Source organism: Tamandua tetradactyla, chromosome 2 (assembly GCF_023851605.1).
Source record: "Tamandua tetradactyla isolate mTamTet1 chromosome 2, mTamTet1.pri, whole genome shotgun sequence".
In the NCBI taxonomy this organism is placed as follows: Eukaryota; Metazoa; Chordata; class Mammalia; order Pilosa; family Myrmecophagidae; genus Tamandua; species Tamandua tetradactyla.
In genome coordinates, this window is record NC_135328.1 from 217628903 (window position 1) to 217648499 (window position 19597).

General features: G+C 39.6%; 1 protein-coding gene across 12 annotated transcripts in view; it reads right to left on the reverse strand.

The window, feature by feature from the left end:
• Positions 1-4937: 4937 nt before the first annotated feature.
• The window catches only part of PER3 (period circadian regulator 3), a 70638-nt gene continuing 55978 nt past the window's right edge, over positions 4938-19597 (reverse strand). For 4 of the 12 annotated variants that reach the window (XM_077151434.1, XM_077151432.1, XM_077151433.1 and 1 more), the window contains one exon: positions 6363-19149. In XM_077151434.1, the coding sequence (XP_077007549.1) occupies positions 19115-19149 (35 nt within the window). In that variant the 3' untranslated portion in view covers positions 6363-19114. Of the gene's footprint in view, positions 6321-6362; positions 19150-19597 lie in introns of those variants that run through there. The other 8 variants (XM_077151426.1, XM_077151423.1, XM_077151424.1 and 5 more) reach the window with 8 other exon arrangements.

Sequence of the window (19597 nt, forward strand, 5' to 3'; positions counted from 1 at the left end):
TAGAATGAGTTAGGTAGCCTTCCCTCCTCCTCAATTTTTTTGAAGAGTTTGAGCAGGATTGGTACTAATTCTTTCTTGAATGTTTGATAGAATTCACATGTGTAGCCATCTGGCACTGGACTTTTCTTTTTTGGGAGCTTCTTAATGACTAATTCAATTTCTTTACTTGTGATTGGTTTGTTGGGGTCATCTGTTTCTTCTCTAGTCAGTGCTGGTTGTTCATGACTTTCTAGGAAGTTGTCCATTTCATCTACATTGTCTAGTTTATTAGCATAAAGTTGTTCACAGTATCCTCTCATTACCTCCTTTATTTATGCAGGGCCATTTCTGATTTTATTTATTTGCATTCTCTCTCTTCTTCTTTTTGTCACCCTTGCTAAGGGTCCATCAATTTTATTGATTTTCTCACAGAACCAACTTGTGGTTTACTTGATTTTATCGATTGTTTTCATGTTCTCAATTTCATTTAGTTCTGCTCTAATCTTCATTCTTTCTTTCCTTTTGCTTGCTTTGGGACTAATTTGCTGTTCTTTCCCTAGTTCTTCCAAGTAAACAGTTAATTCCTCTATTTGTGCTCTTTCTTCTTTTATGACATAGGCATTTAGGGCAATAAATTTTCCTCTTGACACTGCCTTTGCTGCATCCCATAAATTTTGATATGTTGTGTTTTCATTTTCATTTGCATCAAGCTAATTACTGATTTCTTTTGTAATTTCTTCCTTGACCCACTGGTTGTTTAATAGTGTGTTGTTGAGCCTCCCCATGTTTGTGAATTTTGCTGGTACTCTGCCTGTTATTGATTCCCAACTTAATTCCTTTATTATCTGAGGAAGTGTATTGCATGATTTCAATCTTTTTAAATTTAAGACTTGCTTTGTGACCCAGCATATGGTCTATCTTTGAGAATGACCTATGAGCACTTGTGAAAAAGATGTATTCTTGCTGTTGTGGGGTGTAATGTTCTATAAATGTCTGTTAAGTCTAGTTTGCTTACTTTATTATTCAAATTCTCCATTTCTTTATCCATCCTCTGTCTAGATGTTCTGTCCATTGATGAGAGTGGGAAATTGAAGTCTCCAACTATTATGGTAGATGTATCTATTTCTCTTTTCAGTGTTTGCCTCATGTATTTTGGAGTACTCTGGCTCAGTGCATAAATATTTATGATTATGTCTTCTTATTGAATTGTTCCTTTTATTAATATATAGTGTCCTTCTTTGTCTCTTTTAATCATTTTACATTTGAAGTCTTATTTGCTGGATATTAGAATAGCTGCTCCTGCTCTTTTCTGATTTTTATTTGCATGAAATACCTTTCCCCAACCTTTACTTTCAACTTATGTGTATCCTTGGGTCTAAAATATGTCTCCTGTAGACAGCATATAGATGGGTCCTGTATTTTAGTCCATTCTGCCAGTCCATGTCTTTTGATTGGGAGTTTAATCCATTAACATTTATTGCTATTACTGTATGGGCAATACTTTCTTCTACCATTTTGTCTTTTGGATTTTATATGTCGTATCTAATTTTTCTTCTTTTTGCCTTTACTGATAGTCTTCATTTCTACACTCTTCTCCACAACTCTCTCTCCTGTCTTTTCCTATCTGTCTCTAGTGCTCTCCTTTGTATTTCTTGCAGAGCCAGTAGTCTCTTGGTCACAAATTCTCTCAGTGATTTTTTTGTCTGAAAATGTTTTAATTTTTCCGCATTTTTGAAGGACAATTTTGCTGGATATAGAATTCTTGGTTGGCAATTTTTCTCTTCTATATCTTAAATATATCATACCACTGTCTTCTCACCTCCATGATTTCTGCTGAGAAATCTGTGCATAGACTTATTGGGCTTCCCTTGTACATGATGGATTGCTTTTCTCTTGCTGCTTTCAAAATTCTCTCATTCTCTTTGATATCAGATATTCTGATTATTAAGTATCTCGGAGTACATCTATTTGGATCTATTCTATTTGGGGTATGCTGCACTTCTTGGATGTGTAGTTTAAGTTTTTCCTAAGAGTTGGGAAATTTTCAGTGATAATTTCCTCCATTGGTTTTTCTCCTCCTTTTCCCTTTCTTCCCCTTCTGAGACACCCACAATACATATATTCATGTGCTTCATGTTGTCATTCAATTCCCTGAGTCCCTGCTCATATTTTTCTATTCTTTTCCTTAAATTTTCTTATGCTTGTCAGATTTCAGATGTCTCTCCCATCCTCCAGCTCACTAATCCTATCTTCTGCCTTTTGAAATCTAACATTGTAGTTTTCCATTGTTGTTTTTTTTTTTCATCTCTTCTACTGTGGCTTTCATTCCCATAAGTTCTTTGTTTTTTCAGACTTTCAATTTCTTCTTGTTTGTCCCTTGCCTTCTTTATATCCTCCCTCAATTCAATGAATTGATTTTTGATGAAATTTTCCATGTCTTTTTTAACATCTTGAATTAATTGTTTCAACTCCAAATAATCTCATTTGAATTATTGGTTTGTTCCTTTGACTGGGCCATATCTTCAATTTTCCTAGTATGAGTTGTTATTTTTTGCTGGCATCTAGACATTTAATATCCTTAATTAGTTTATTCTGGAGATAGTTTTCACTTTTTTTTTACCTAGGATTTTCTTGCCGGATGACTTTGTTGTCTGTTCTTTGACATTCAGTTCAGCTTATTCTAGACCTCTAGCATAGGTTTTGTTGAACAGATCAGAATTTTTCAGTTCTTGTTTTCCTGTTTCTTGCCCTGCCTGTATGGTGCCTTTTTCTCCCCCACTTAGGAAGGTATTATAGACCCCAGTCAGATTTTCCCAGAGCAGACTGGCCTCCTCTCAGGAGAAAAGAGTCACCTGCATCAGGCTTTCCTGAGGGTGAGACCCAGCAGGTTGAAAGACTTTCTTATGAAACCTCTAGACTCGGTGTTTTTCCTATCCTGCTCAGTACATGGCTTTTGTTGGCCTGTGGGTCCCTCCAGCATAAAGTGATGTGGTACTTTTAACTTCAGCAGACTCTCCCTGCTGGGGGCGTGTTGTAATCTGGTTTAAATTGCCTGAGTTTTCCAGACCCTAGGGTCTGAATTCCTTGAGAGGGATTCTACCTGAGCTGGGCCCCACCCCTCTCCTGGGGAAGGCACAGCCTCCAGGGAATTTCTTCCTTTCACATGACCAGCTTCTTCATCTTCAGACAAGCTTAATTCCGCCCTTTCCTGGGGTGGTTGGAGACTGAGAAGCGGTTCTGGGTGGAATCGAAGTTGGTCTATCTTGTTCAGACCAGCGTACACTGTGTGTCTGGTCACTGATGTGGCCTCAGCACTTGTTCTGTACTGTTCCTGGCTATTTACTAGCTGCTCTGGAGAATGAACTAAATTGCACACCTCACTAAGCCATCTTGGACCTCCCTGTTAAGTTTTTATTTTAAATGAACTGGTTGAATGTAGAATTTGTTGTTCCAACTGTAGCTTAATAATACATTTATTTTATCTTACATTATTTTAGATTAAAAAATAACCAGCTGATATGTGATATATGAAATAAAAAATGTTTATTAATTTTTTTTTAATGACAAGCTGGAGCTAGGGATGTCATAGATTTCCTAGCACATTTACCTTTTCCTTTGATTTATGTTTCATTCAGTTCAAGTCTCAGTTGAATTTTTTAATGTATCAAACAAATACTTATTTTGCTATTACCTCTTAATTTCATTTAATAAATTAAAAGGCTGAAGACTGGGTATTAGGTTTCATAAAAATATATAACTAGACCTCATCCTGTCTTTCAATTTGGGGTATTTTTAGACTTTTTTAAAAATGAAAGACAAAAGAGAAACTCCTAAGCCACTGGTTTTACAGATTTTCATCTAAACATTTTCCCAAGTAGGAGCTCTGATAATTTTCAAGCACTGTGAATCACTCACGCACCATCAATCAACTTCTAGAGTCACTGGGCCCACAACTGAAAGTCATATTACTGGTCAAGAACATGCATTAATGTTACTGAATCCAAGCTATTATTTAAAAAAAGGAATGATGAAAAGCTCAAGACAAAAAATCAAGAATGAGTATTCAGATGTTATTGTCATCTTTAAAAACTTATATATCATTGCTATGATTTAAAAATACCTAGATGAAATGTAGCATCTCACACAAATTCTAAATAGGCGGCAGCATAACCTTAGCATTTTTGTCAGAATTTTGCTCACGTTTATTTGTTTTTCTATTAATGTTTCATGACACAAACATTTACATAAGGTGAAGTTTATTTATACAGTTTCATTAATATTCTTCAGAAGTCCAATGAGCTTGTCGAGATGTCTTAAAAACAGTTTGTTCATTGTCCTCTGTTCAAGTCAGTAGCTATGTTTTTGTAAGTCTGCGGCATGCTGGTGTCATATGTGGCCTCCCATCCTGACTCCCACAGCTCTGATCCCATCCCAGGAGCACCGAGTCCACAACCCCATAAGCCTTCCATCTGCTCCATGCATGCCTTATATGCCACAACCCACCAGATTTCACATTGGTAATGTTACTATTACATACAGTTTAAGCCCTTTAAAGATAACTTTAAAGCAGATTCTTTTAAATTATAATAATGCTTGTATCTAAATCTGGAAATCCAGTAAGATTATAGGTAATTCCATACTATTTGCTCGCTGGAAGAACATAAACAATCCTATATTTCTGAAAAACACTCTCATTTTTCCTCTCACTCTGATTTCACCACCCAAATATTTAAAAGCAAAAGGCAATCCACCTGTCTTTACTTCCTATTCTGCTGGCTTGTAAACTGGGCTATAACAGCTCCACTTCTCTGACAAAATATCACCAACGACAAACGAATTTTAGCATTGAAAAACTTGAAAGTTTTTTGAGTGTTCCTCTCCCTGTCCCTGGTACCCCCACCCCAAAGTCAACAGGGAACAGATATGACTAACTGAGGTTTACAGAGTTACTGATATCTTTTATAACTGGAGCAGCTGATTAAGATGCAAGATTAATTTTGGATGAACAGGAAAGAATGTCCCTTCCGCAGATATTGCCAAAGGGGCAGAGACAGAAAGGAGAAGGGGAAGAAGGTAAAGTGATTCTTGTGTTTATAGGTTGTCTGGTTTAATTTTTTTGAATTTACCCTCTAATTCCCTCTACTAGATGAGGTTAAAAACACTATTTTGGGAGATAAACTCTCCTCTCTCCTGAGAAAGAAACTATCTGCTTTCATTTTCTCAGCCTCCTTGCAAGTATCAGGCTCTGTGTGCCATCTCAGCAGATTTCCCTTCTCTATGGACTTTTATTTGGGGGGAATATTATCCTACTTTCTTACAAGTACAGTTTTTAAATCCTGGTTTTCCACTTATTAAAATCTTAAGCTTTGATTCCTGGAGTCTGTCCATGCCAAAGCAAAACAAAACAAAACACTAAGCAAAAAATTCATCTCTCTATATCTCAGTTTCTTAATGGTTAAACAAGAACGATAGAAAATACCCACCTCATAGGGCTGCTGTGAAGATTAAATGAGAAAATGCAAGTAAAATGCTTGGCATATTCACACACAAAGTGAGAAGAGCTTGCGACCTGGTGCTACTTTCCGCAGAGAGGTACTCCTCCAAGCACGGATACAAAGGCTCAGGAAGTGCTGAAAATGAAGCGGAGCACTGTAACAGATCCTCTGTCATAAAAAAGCACTCATCTGTTCTAAAATACTTTCGATAAACAACCGACATGCTAACTAACTGTGGAAAGGCTGTGCCTTTCGTGAGTTCCACAAAGGGACAAGGGTGCCTGCACGCACACATTCACATAACTATGCTAGAGTGTGGGAAAAGGAGGACCAGAGACCAGACTGAATTTAGCAGCCCTCTGTTCTGTGTGTTTTAAATAAAACCATCATACAACAGAAACAAGACACCTGACTAGGAATCAGTTTCAAAAATATTGCTTTCCAGATCCTACTACCAACATTTTCAACCCACAAGGAAGTAACAGAAAGGTAAGGGACTCCAATTAATGAGAACTAGGTTCAAGTACTTGACCATCTGACACCTGAGTTCAGAGGAGCCTGAATTCATGAACTAGAAGAGTGTCTTTGGTAGAAATCACACCAAGAAATAATTGCACAGAGTGACTTCAAAGCACTGATTTTCCCCAATTTTGATATATTTAAATCATAGTGCAACAAGAGTTTATTCAATGCCCATTGTATGTAAATTATTACAAGTTGTAAGAAAACAAAAAATAGGTAAGGTCCCTGCTCTCAGGTCGGAACCTGCATGTGTTTCCACTGACCTGCAGCAGCCGCTGTCACAGGAAGCTTGTGGACAGTGTAGGATCTCAGACGCCCCCAGACCTAATGAAGAGATGGCTGCGTTTTAACAAGGTTCTCAGAGGCCACATATGCACATGAGCGTTTGAGAAGCCCAGCAATTTAACATCCAAATGGTGGCCAGCATGCCAACACAGAGATGGACCCTACGCAGCAGAGCGGAGGATAAAGAAAATCACTCCAGGTGTGGTGCAAAGGCTGAAATAGGGAATGATGAATGACAGGCTCGAATGGTTACAGACAACGAACAACTAACGCAGGCCTGAAATGCTAAGAGCAAAAATCTGTATTTGATTATTAACAACCCCCAGAAAAATCTAAGTCAGTGTTTCCTAAAGGTTTTCCTGGGCATGAGCCCAGGAGCCACGGTGAGTGTGTCCTGCCATGTCCAGCGGCCACCACCTTGGGGCTCCTTTCTGAACATAAGCAAGTTAAAGGCTTCAGGAAATTACAAAATAAACTGACTTAATTTTAAGCAAGTGTATTAGTTAGGGTTCGCTAGAGAAACAGAATCAACAGGGAACACTCGCAAATATAAAATTTATAAAATTGTCTCATGTTACCATGGGAATGCAGAGTCCAAAATCCACAGGGCAGGCTGTGAAGCCAACGATTCCAATGGAAGTTCTGGATGAACTCCACAGGAGAGGCTCACCAGACGAAGCAGGAAGAAAAGCCTGTCTCTTCTGAATCCTCCTTAAAAGGCTTCTGGTGATTAGATTAAGCAACACTCATTGCAGAAGACACTCCCCTTCGGCTGATTACAAATGGAATCAGCTGTGGATGCAGCTGACGTGATCATGATCTAATTCTATGAAATGTCCTCATTACAACAGACAGGCCAGCACTTGCCCAACCAGACAAACAGGTACCACCACTTGGCCAAGTTGACACATGAACTTGACCATGACAGTCCACCCCTTGTCAACTTGGCAGCTATATATATCACCTTAAACCATACCCAATTTCCAAATAAAAAAACAATAAAACACACATTTTTTTCTTTTACCTAACAATACTCAACTGTCCTGCATATAACTGGAAACACATTAAATCTCTCCAGAATAGGGCACAAATCCATGAGCAACATTCACTCTTTAACTTGATATCTTACAACTTAAATAGTATAACATGAACATAACAGCATTACAGTCCTCGCTTATGTAACTGATCACGTGGTTGAAGTTCATAATATATTGCTACCTTCTTCCACTACCCATTCCATGTTCCTTTTACCCTCAGTAAGCACTTCAGCCGGCTGTGGTTCTTTGCCTGGTGGAGTGACCCAAACCTTCATTCCTGAAGCCTCAGAGCCATTGGTAGTCCTACCTGGATTGGGTTGTTGCAGTTTTCCATTGATTTTAATCACAGGGCATGGTAGTACTAAAAAGATGCCCTAGGGGATCTCCTATATTCCAAGAAAACTCTTCTTTACCCCCATTATGTAGTTGCAGTCCTACTTCCCCCTGATAGTCAGGGTCAATCACCCCAGACAATAATGTAATCCCCTTCTTGATTTGTTGATCCAGTGGCATAAGTAGCCCAAAGTGATCAGGTGGCAGTCTTAATGTCTAGTTCAGTGGAATCATTGTTGTTTCTCCTAGAGGAGGCACTCCCCATTTTGGAACTAAAACCTATAGACCAGCAGAGCTCAGGGTCGCAGGAACAAGAAACAAAAATTTTCCTAGTGGATCACTAGGGGTAACAGTGAATGGTACCACTCTCATTTCCACCCCTTGGTTCCTGGACCCATGGATCCTGGCTATGGGAGAAACAGCACCATACAGCAGATGCTGATTCAGAGCATATACAGCTTCCTGGAGAACATTACCCCAGCCTTTCAAGGTATTGCACCCTACTTGGCACCGAAATTGAGTTTTCAAAAGGTCATTCCACCGTTCTATCAATCCAGCTGCTTCTGGATGATGGGGAACATGGTAAGACCAGAGAATTCCATGAGCATATGCCCATTCCTGCACTTCATTTGCTGTGAAGTGTGTTCCTTGATCAGAAGCAATGCTATGTGGAATACCATGATGATGGATAAGGCATTCTGTAAGCCCATGGATGGTAGTTTTGGCAGACGCACTGCGTGCAGGGAAAGCAAACCCATATCCAGAATATGTGTCTATTCCAGTTAGAACAAATTGCTGCCCCTTCCATGAAGGGAGCGCTCCAATGTAATCAACCTGCCACCATGTAGCTGGCTGGTCACCTCGGGGAATGGTGCCATACTAGGGGCTGAGTGTGGGTCTCTGCTGCTGGAAGATTGGGCAGTCAGCAGTGGCTGTAGCCAAGTCAGCCTTGGTGAGTGGAAGTCCATGTTGCTGAGCCCATGCATAACCTCCATCCCTACCACCATGACCACTTTGTTCATGAGTCCATTGGGCAATGACAGGAGTTGCTGGGGAAAGAGGCTGACAGGTATCCACAGAATGAGTCATCTTATCCACTTGATTATTAAAACCTTTCTCTGCTGAAGTCACCCTCTGGTGCACATTCACATGGGACACAAATATGTTCATGTTTTTAGCCCACTCAGAAAGATCTATCCACGTACTTCTTCCCCAGACCTCTTTATCACCAATTTTCCATTTATGGTCTTTGTAAGTCCCTGACCATCCAGCTAAACCATTAGCAACAGTCCACGAGTCAGTATACAAATGCACCTCTGACCACTTTTCCTTCCAAGCAAAATGAACAACCAGGTGCACTGCTCAAAGTTCTGCCCACTGGGAGGATTTCTCCTCACCATTGTCCTTAAAGGACACCCCAGAAAGGGGTTATAGTGTTGCAGCTGTCCACTTTTGGGTGGTACCTGCAAATCATGCTGAAACTTCTGTAAACCAGGCCCAAGTTTCCTCTTCATCAGTCAATTCACTGTAAGGAATTCCCCAAGAGGCCATAGCTCTGTTCTGGGGAAGGGACAGTAATGTGGCAGGAGTGGAGACCATGGGCATTTGTGCCACTTCTTCATGTAACTTACTTGTGCCTTCAGGACCTGCTCTGGCTCTATCTCGTATATACCATTTCCATTTTACAATAGAGTGCTGCTGCGCACACCCAACTTTATGGCTTGGTGGATCAGACAACACCCAGCTCATGATAGGCAACTCAGTTCTCATGGTAACTTGGTGGCCCATGGTTAAGCGTACAGTCTCTACTGAGGCCCAGTAGCAGGCCAAAAGCTGTTTCTCAAAAGGAGAGTAGTTACCTGCAGCAGATGGTAAGGCTTTGCTCCAAAATCCTAAGGGCCTGTGTTGTGATTCTCCTATAGGGACCTGCCAAAGACTTCAAACAGCATCTCTATTTGCCACTGACACTTCCAGCACCATTGGATCTGCTGGATCATACGGCCCAAGTGGTAGAGCAGCTTGTACAGCAGCCTGGACCTGCCACAGAGCCTCCTCTTGTTCAGGTCCCCACTCAAAATTAGCAGCTTTTCTGGTCACTCGATAAATGGGTCAGAGTAGTACACCCAAATGAGGAATATGTTGTCGCCAAAATCCAAAAAGACCAACTAGTGTTGTGCCTCTTTTTTGGTCGTAGAAGGGGCCAAATGCAGCAACTTATCCTTCACCCTGGAAGGGATATCTTGACATGCCCCACACCACTGGACACTTAGATATTTCACTGAGGTGGAAGGCCCCTGTATTTTTGTTGGATTTATCTCCCATCCTCTGACACACAAATGCATTACCAGTAAGTCTAGAGTAGTTGCTACTTCTTGCTCACTAGGTCCAATTAATGTGACACCATCAATATAATGGGTCAGTGTGATGTCTTGTGGGAGGGAGAAACAATTAAGGTCCCCACAGACAAGATTATGACATAGGGCTGGGGAGTTGAGATAGCCCTGAGGTAGGAAAGTGAAAGTATGTTGCTGACCTTGCCAGCTAAAAGCAAACTGTTTCTGGTGGTCTTTACTAATAGCTATTGAGAAGCATTTGTCAGATCAATACCTGCATACATGTACCAGGGGATGTATTGATTTGCTCAACAATGGTACCACATCTGGAACAGCAGCTGCAACTGGAGTTACCACCTGGTTGAGATTATGATAATCCACTGTCGTCCTCCAAGACCCATATGTTTTCTGCACAGGCCAAATAGGAGAGTCGAATGGGGATGTGGTGGGAATCACCACCCCTGCATCCTTCAAGTACTTAAGAGTGGCAGTAATCTCTGCAATCCCTCCAGGAATCCGGTCTTGCTTCTGATTTACTATTTTGCTCAGTAGGGGCAGTTCTAGTGGCTTCCACTTGGCCTTTCCCACCACGATAGCCCTCACTGCATGAGTTAGGGAGCCAACGTGGGGGATTCTGCCAGTTGATAAGTATGTCTATGCCAATTATACATTCTGGAACTGGGGAAATAACTACAGGATGGGTCCGGGGACCCACTGGATCCACTTTGAGACGGACCTGAGCTAAAACTCCATTGATCACCTGGCCTCCATAAGCCCCCACTCTGACTGGTGGACCAGAGTGACGATTTGGGTCCCTTGGAATTAATGTCACTTCTGAACCAGTGTCCAATAATCCCCGAAATATCTGATCATTTCCTTTTCACCAATGCACAGTTACCCTGGTAAAAGGCCATCAGTCTCCTTGGGGAAAGCTTGGAGGAAGATTAACAGTATAAATCTGTGGCAGTGTAATGGGGTTCTCCCCCAAAGGGACCTGGCCTCCCCTTCATTCAAGGGGCTCTGGGTCTGTAAACTGTTTCAAGTCTGGAAATTGATTAAGGGGCTGTGACTCTGTATTTTTGTAATTCAAGTTAAACTTCTGTTCACTTGACCTAGAACTCTTTTGTTTATACAGCTCGAACAAGAATTTAGTAGATTGCCCTTCTATTGTATTTCTAGGTACCCCATGATTTACTAGTCACTGCCACAAATCTCCACAAGTCATATAATTTTGACACCTGCTTTGAGTTTGCTGTCTATTATAACAGCCACGTCTACCCTGTTTTGGCGATTAAGTGCTGCCACCTGGCTTCTGCCAACTCAGGATCCTGTCATCCCCATTGTGTTTAAGGATTCCAGCTCATTGACAGCAGTTCCTACAGTAATACCTGACCTACAGAGAAGTGCAACCACAGAGCTCTTCAGGGATGATGGCACTAAGTCTCACAAATTTATTTCTCACTGTTCCGGTAAAAGGTGCATCCTCCAGACATCCCTGGGGTGTAAGAGCAGGCTTTGCATGATAAATCCACTTTAACATTTCAATCTTTCTAAGCCTCTGGATCCCCTCATCTACATTATACCAGGGCAGTTCTGGCATTCCAACCTCAGGTAATGTTGGCCACCTTTTGATCCATGTTTCAACCGACCACCCAAACAAGCTGTTAACACCTTTTCTAACTGCTCTAGCTATAACATTGAATGCAGAATCTCTGCTTAGTGGGCCCATATCAATAAATTCAGCCTGACCCAGCCTTATATTCTTCCCACCATTATCCCACACTCTTAAAATCCATTGCCACACATATTCCCCTGATTCCTGTCTATATAAATTGGAAAACTCACATAGTTCTTTTGGAGTATAATGTACCTCCTCATGTGTGATACTCTGTACCTCACCTTTAGGAGCCTGTTGGGATTTTAGTCTAGTTATAGGTCTGGAAAAAAGAAGGGTGGTGGGGGTGGGTCATGAAAAGAATTAGAAATATCTTCCAAGCCATTTGCTTCAGGGCCTTCATTTACAGTTTGATCTGGTGAAACAGGATTAATCACTCTAGCACTAATCCCTTCAGGAGGAGGTTTGGTGGCCAACTCCTCAAGGCAGGCTGGAGGTGGGGCGGCTATGTCCTCAGGGCAAATTATTCCAGGGCTATCTAGAGAAGACTCAGTGTGATCTAGGGTTTCAACCTCACCCCCCCCCCAACATCATTATCAATCCATACATCACCATTCCATTTTTCAGGGCCCCACTCCTTTCCAATCAATGCCTTCATTTTAACGGCAGACACCATGAAGATTGAGATTTCAATTTATGTTAAATTGCTACTCTAACAATAAGATTCTGAGCCTGATTTTCAGAGATCTCAAGTCTACAGCTACAGGAAAGATTTTCCTTCAGGATACTCATAGAAACGTCTACATCTGTCAGACAGCGCTTAAGCTTCTCGTTTGAAGCCTTAACTCCAAACCTTTCACTCCTTAATGTAGCCAGTGTATCTAACGATAAACAACCAACATCTCTATACCTCTTATTTCTACAAAACTCTGTAAAGGTGTCAAAAACATTATCCCCCAGAGCCTGGCTTTGTAGAAGCGAAGCAGTAGGAGAATTGAATAGTGATATTTTGACTATCTCTTTTGCCAACTCACTCCATGGATTGTCAGTGCCATCTTGATTATTGGAAATAGAGTCTTTAGTGCCTCTGAATCTAATCAGGGTAGAAAACCTACTATAAAACCCATTTTTAAGATTCCCTTTCTCAAGAACCACTCTCAGTACTAAGTTGTATTAGTCAGGGTTCTCAAGAGAAACAGAATCAACAGGGAACACTCACAAATATAAAATTTATAAAAGTGTCTCATGTGACTGTGGGAACACAGAGTCCAAAATCCGCAGGGCAGGCTGTGAAGCCGACGATTCCAATGGAAGGTCTGGACGAACTCCACAGGAGAGGCTCACCAGCCGAAGCAGGGAGAAATGCTTGTCTCTTCTGAATCCTCCTTAAAAGGCTTCCCATGATTAGATTAAGCAACACTCATTGCAGAAGACACTCCCCTTTGGCTGATTACAAATGGAATCAGCTATGGATGCAGCTGAAGTGATCATGATCTGATTCTATGAAATGTCCTCATTGCAACAGACAGGCCAGCACTTGCCCAACCAGACAAACAGGTACCACAATTTGGCCAAGTTGACATGTGAACCTGACCATGACACTAAGTATTTCCCAAACATCCTTGACCAGAGACAGTTTTTTTTTTTTTTCCTGAAACACCCATTAACATCCTAGCAAAAACAAATCTGCCAACACAAATCCCTGGGAAGAGGGCACACTCCTCAGAGGGCCTTGGCATGGCCAAGGGGCTGGAGGGCTTCTCTGTGCATGGACACAGAAGGGCTGCGACTCAAGACTGAGATCACAGAGGAGGTTGGTAGGGTGTGCACATTAAATTCTAGACTGAAAAGAAACTAAGGGCCAACCCTTAAAGAAGTTAAAGACAAATAAAAGATCCATTTTATACAGATGTAATGAGTGCATAGAACATCATGAGCTAAAACAGAAACAGGTGAATAGGGGTTTAGGAAAACTCAATGTTTCCTGGGTTAAAGAGGCTGGACGGGTCACGGGGTAAGGCCCAGGGACCCTCAGTGGCCCAGAGCAGGTGGCTTTACTACAATTATATCCTGGAGGACAACAGGCAAAACACTTGGCAAATGTCTGACATCTTGACTACAGATTCCTTTTTTTGTGGGACTCTTAATTCATTGTTAACTTCTCTGTATTTGTTTGGGGTCTTTTGGTTTCAGGCTTTCTCTGGACAAGACCCTAACATTTTACTGAGCCATCTTTGAGCCAGAAACAGGAAACAATATAAGAAACAGAAGACTTCCTCTGAATACTTCTGGAAATACTGCAGTTCAAGTGAAATGAACATCTTATTGGTTAACTTAGAAACAACCATCTTAGAAAAGTGAAAATAAAAATGCATGATTTGAAAACAAAATGAAGGAATAACTTACTCTGTTCGTTATTATTTGTAGAATAAATCCTCTATGCTTTGCAAATATCACGTGTTATTTTACTTGTAAGCAGATCCTTACAATTCTTTTAATTTATGCTCAATTAAAAACTCCTTTGAAAATCTGAAAGTAAAGCTAGTAAATGAAAAGGAGCAAATGCTAAAAAAAAGTCATAAAAGTAAAATTTAGGTAAAATAAACTACAAATTATTTAAGCCAGGAGAGAAAGCTAGCAGATGACACGGTATTCACCATGTGCCTTTCCAGCCGACAGAAAAATCCTGACTGTTTTTGCCATGTGTCTTCTCACTTGAGAGAGAAACCCTGAACTTCACCAGCCTTCCTGAACCAAGGTATCTTTCCCTGGATGCCTTAGATTGGACATTTCTATAGCCTTGTTTTAATTGGGACATTTTCTCGACCTTAGAACTGCAAACTAGCAACTTATTAAATACCCATTTTTAAAAACCATTCTATTTCTGGTATATTGCATTCTGGCAGCTAGCAAACTAGAACACTAACTAAATTTCCAACAGCCTATTTTACAGAAGTGGGAAAGGGAATTATTAAATTTATTTAGAAGGGTAAAGGGTCCTGAATAGAAAAAACATCTTGAAAAAGAACGAACTTGGAAGATTCACATTTCCTGAATTTAAAGCATGCTACAAAGCTAAACACCATACCAAAGCAAGGTACTGGCATCAGGATAGCTTTATCAAAAAATGATGTATTGAGAGTTCAGAAACAGACCCTCAAATTCATGGCCAACTGATTTTTGATAAGGCTGCCAAATCCACTCAACTGTGAAAGAGTAGTCTTTTCAACAAATGGGGCTGGGAGAACTGGATATCCACATGCAAAACAATGAAAGAGGACCCCTACACCTCATACCATATATAAAAATTAACTCAAAATGGATCAAAGACCTAAATAGAAAAACCAGGACAGTAAAACCCCTAGAAGAAAATGTAGGGAAACACCTTTAAGATCTCATGATAGGCAATGATTTCTTAGACTTCATACTTAAAGTACAGCAACAAGAGAAAAATAGATAAATGGGACCTCCTCAAAATTAAAATCTTTTGTGCAAACTACTATGTCATGAAAGTGAAAAGATGACCTACTCAATGGGATAAAATGTTTGGAAACCACATATCCATAAGTGTCTAATATATAGAATATATAAAGAAATCCTACAACTCAAGAATAAAGACAACCCAATTTTAAAAATGGGCAAAAGGACTTGAATAGACTGCTCCAAAGCATGAAAAGATGCTCAACATTACTAGCAACCAGGGAAATGAGGTATCATTTCACACCCACTAGAATGGCTACTATTAAAACATAAACAAACAGAAAATCACAAGTGTTGGAGGGAATGTGGAGAAATAAGTACACTCATTCATTACTCATGGGAATCTAAAATGGTACAGCCACTGTGGAAGATAGTTTGGCAGTTCCTCAGGAAGCTAACTATAGAATTACCAAGTGACCCAGCAATCCCACTAATAGGTATATATCCAGAAGAACTGAAAGCAGGAACTCAAATAGATATTTGCACATTGATGTTATTCACAATCGCCAAAAGAGGAAGCAAACCAAGGGCCCATTAACCAATAAATGAGTAAACAAATGTGGTAGATACATATAAACATTATTCAGCTGTAAAAAGGAATGACATCCTGATGCATGCAACCACATGGATGAACCATGAAAACATTATGCTAAATGAAATACTCAGACACAAAAGGACAAATATATGATCTCACTGATATGAACTAAAAAGCAAATTCACACAGCTAGAATTTTGAATATAGGTTATGAGGGGATAGACTGGGGGTAGAGAATGGGAAGCTGTTGCTTAATTTGAATAAAATTTCATTTTAGGTTGATTCTTACTGCTGTGAGTATAATTAATAGGGCTGAATTATGTATGTGAATGACTGAAAGGGTAAGTTTTGGGTCATATATGTTATCAGAATGAAAGTTAGAAGATAAAACATGGAACTATATAACACAGTGACCCCCGATGTGGACGATGGACTGGGGTTAACAGTACAAGCATAAGAACGCTCTTTCATAACTATGACAATGTACAACACAATACAAGGTGTTAATAATAAGGTGGTATATGGGGAAACAAAACACCCAATGTACTATGGATTATAACGGTACTATTTTAATATTCTTTCACACATTGTAACAGAGGTACCAAACTAACGCAAAGTGGCAATAATATGGGGTATATGAGAATGCTGCATTTTTTATAGGACTTTTCTGTAAACCTACAACTTCTCTAATTGATTAAAATATATACATATATTCAGGACTCAGACAAATTCTATACAAAGCTAAAGTGAGGATTAAATAAGAGAATAAATTTGAAAATGCCAGAGCCTTCCATGCAGCAGATTCTTAGATATATCTGACAATTCAAACACAAAGGGTTGTGGAGAAAGTCAACATTAATCTCATAATAGGGCTTTTCAATAAACCATAACAAATATTTCTAAACGATGTACAAATACACATTCAGGGCAACGGATTGTTGACAGTGAAAGAAAATATCTCAAGTCTTATATGGACATAGTTTTTTTTTTAATTGCTTTTACTTAAAAAAAGGCACCCAATTAAAATATTAATGACCATTAAAAACAAGTAAATTTATACAGTTAACAATATAAACAAGTTGAAAGAAATTTCAATTTGGATTAAATTTACCTTGTGAATTATAATGAAGTTTCAGGTAAATGTAAAACTGATGCATTCATACAATAGTCTATTTTTCATAATCCTGACCACTTACCCAAGAAAGTAGTTTTTGGTTAACATTTATGTAAACACTGAAGTCCTGTAATACACAATTTTTAATACCAGTTTCTATAGTCATTAATATAAAAAGTTAATAAACGTGAACAACAAAGTTTAAAAATGGGCAAAGCCCCCTTGGGGGGCGGCAGCCGCCCCTGCTGGACCTCCACAGCTCCTCTCCAGCAGCAGGGACATCAGGGGGGTCCATCTCTAAATGCACTACCTCATCTACTTAGTAAAATACAAGACTTTAAAATAAATGGTTTTACAGATCCACCTATAAGCACCAGTTTCAAATCAAGTCTGGTATAATATACACTCCATAATATGTGATCCAAGGGAAAGAAATGAGCAAGTTTAGATAAAAGAGATCTCCAGAAACAATAGAAAAGAAGAGCTTAAGTCTAGAAAACATCAAGTTTAAAATAGGCATATACAATGCAGAATGAGCCTCTGATAGCTGCCAATGTCCCTTTTGGTTTATACACATACATTAAAACTGTTATTACTAGAAGAGTGTCACAATGATTACAGTGATGAACAATATCCAAGCTGGCTCACGTTTTTAAATTTCATTTTTCATCAAGGTTCAAAAACCACACAACTTGACCAAGGCAAGTGCTTTAGAAATTATTTGACTCTCAAGGCAGAGTAGACTACGAAAGTTCTCTATTCATAACTGCTTAATATTAGAAAACGCCAAGAAATATCAAAAGGCAGCATCTGACAATGGTTCTGATACTACAGGTTGGAAGTTCTATCTGGGAAACTGGTACTTTAGAAAAGAAAGCTGAGCTACCAAATCAGGGTCCAGCAGTCACATGGATAAATAGGCTGATTCTCTCAATCATTATCAAGGTGTATTTTTAAAAAGCTATAAAACTTCAAAGGAGAAAGAATTATTTTCCTAAGAGGGGGAGGTGGGCAAAAGGAAAGAAAGAAAAAAGAAAAGTTAGTTTGTTGTTAGTTTGTTGCATGTTACATAACAAGTAAATGCAATCTTTTCTTTTTTTTTTCTTTTTGTGATTTGCAGGCGTGTGAATTTCATTTATTATTCCTAGTTTGAGAAGGAATCACTGACTTCTCTAAAGCGCACCAGGCAATGAGCAAACTCATCCTGTAAACAATTACATTCACTTCTGAAGAGACCCCACTAATAAATGGCATAGCACTGATTCAGGGTAGACGCTACAGACTCCCTAGGCTGGGATGACGGAGCCCCCCAGGAGGGTGTTCTCCCTGCAGGCCCCCTTGGGGCACTCACCCTGGTTCATAGTGCCAACAAAAGGCAGTGTCAACCAGACCTCCGGTAGGGATGGAGACGCCTTTGTGTAAATTGGTTTGAAACAAAGAGTTAACTGTTAGTTTTGGTAAGACTGAACATTTAAACACAAAAAGACATACTTCTAATTTTTACACAGCTTCTGAGACTTTTTACAATCATTTTATAAACAAACAAAAAAGGGAAAATAGCACTGAGTTAGAAGCTCTCTCATTTTAGCGTTACACATCGAAAGCTCAAAAGGATAGTCCATTACAAGCTTTTCAATTTTAAGATACAACTCAGAATTTCGGTGCAAGGAAGAAAATCAAGAGAAAAAGTGTCTACAGGAATGAAGGTTAAAATTCAAAACTCGGTATTTCCAGCTATACTAATGGGCACTATATTTTGGTAAATAATAAAGCGCCTTGTATCACGAAGTAAAGGAAAACTGAAGTGTCTTATCTCAGTTATTGGGGGTGGAAGGCATGGGGAAGCATCAGCTATACAAAGTCTTGATGAATGTACTAAATTTAGGAAACATTAAAACTCTATGGTCTATAGATGGGATTTCTTCAAGTTCTCTAACAGAGGAAAATGATACAAAAAATAAATGAGGCTAAGGGCTGGGCTCATTCTAGCTATCCTTGTAATTGTAATTTATTTTGGGTGGTGTCTGAAATAGTTTTTCTGTATACATACCTCTCTAGAAGCTATCAATTTCTTTAGGAGACAGTTAGCTAAACTAGGAAAAGAGCTTAATTGACAGTTTTAATACATCAAGAGAGAAGTAAAAGAGTCTATTTGCAATGCCTGCTTCAGAAAAATGATGTCTATTAAAAAATGAAGAAGGAAAAACCTTAACATTCAATAGTAACTTCATGGCCACTTAAGAGTCAAGGTTTTAAAGAGGTACAAAAAGAGGTACAAAAAAATGTCCAAGTGTCCCGTGTGTCTCTGAAGGGAGTGAAGAACATCTTCACAGGCACTCAAGGGCAGTCCCCAGCTGCATCCTGCTCTCAGGAGTCTGCAGAACCATCAATGGAATCTTTGTTCTCGCAAGCAACACAGCCCTCCAGAAGAGAGGAAGCGCAGCAGGTTATTTAATGGCAATGCCATCTGACAAGTTTTACAAACCAGAAAATGCCGAGCCACATATTTTGACCTCCCCAACTTATCTAAATCATGTCTACACATATCCATATAGTTCATTATTTATCATTGGAAGGTAAATGACAGCAACTGTTTAAATCCTTTCTATTGTTCTGGGGCTCATTCTTCAAACCCTTCTATTCAAAAACCAGAAAAAATTTTTAAGATGAAGACGCTTATAGTGATCACTCCAGAGACCAGGTCTCGCTCTTTTGGCAAGATCGTATCAAAACCACTCTGAAGTGGCAGGCACTTACTCTTCCCTTAAAAATGAGGGTGCACAAAGGAGAATTTCAACGAGGATTTCACTTTTAAGCCTTAACGGAACACTGTTTTGAACAGTGTTGAAAGTAGATCTTTATCCTCTAG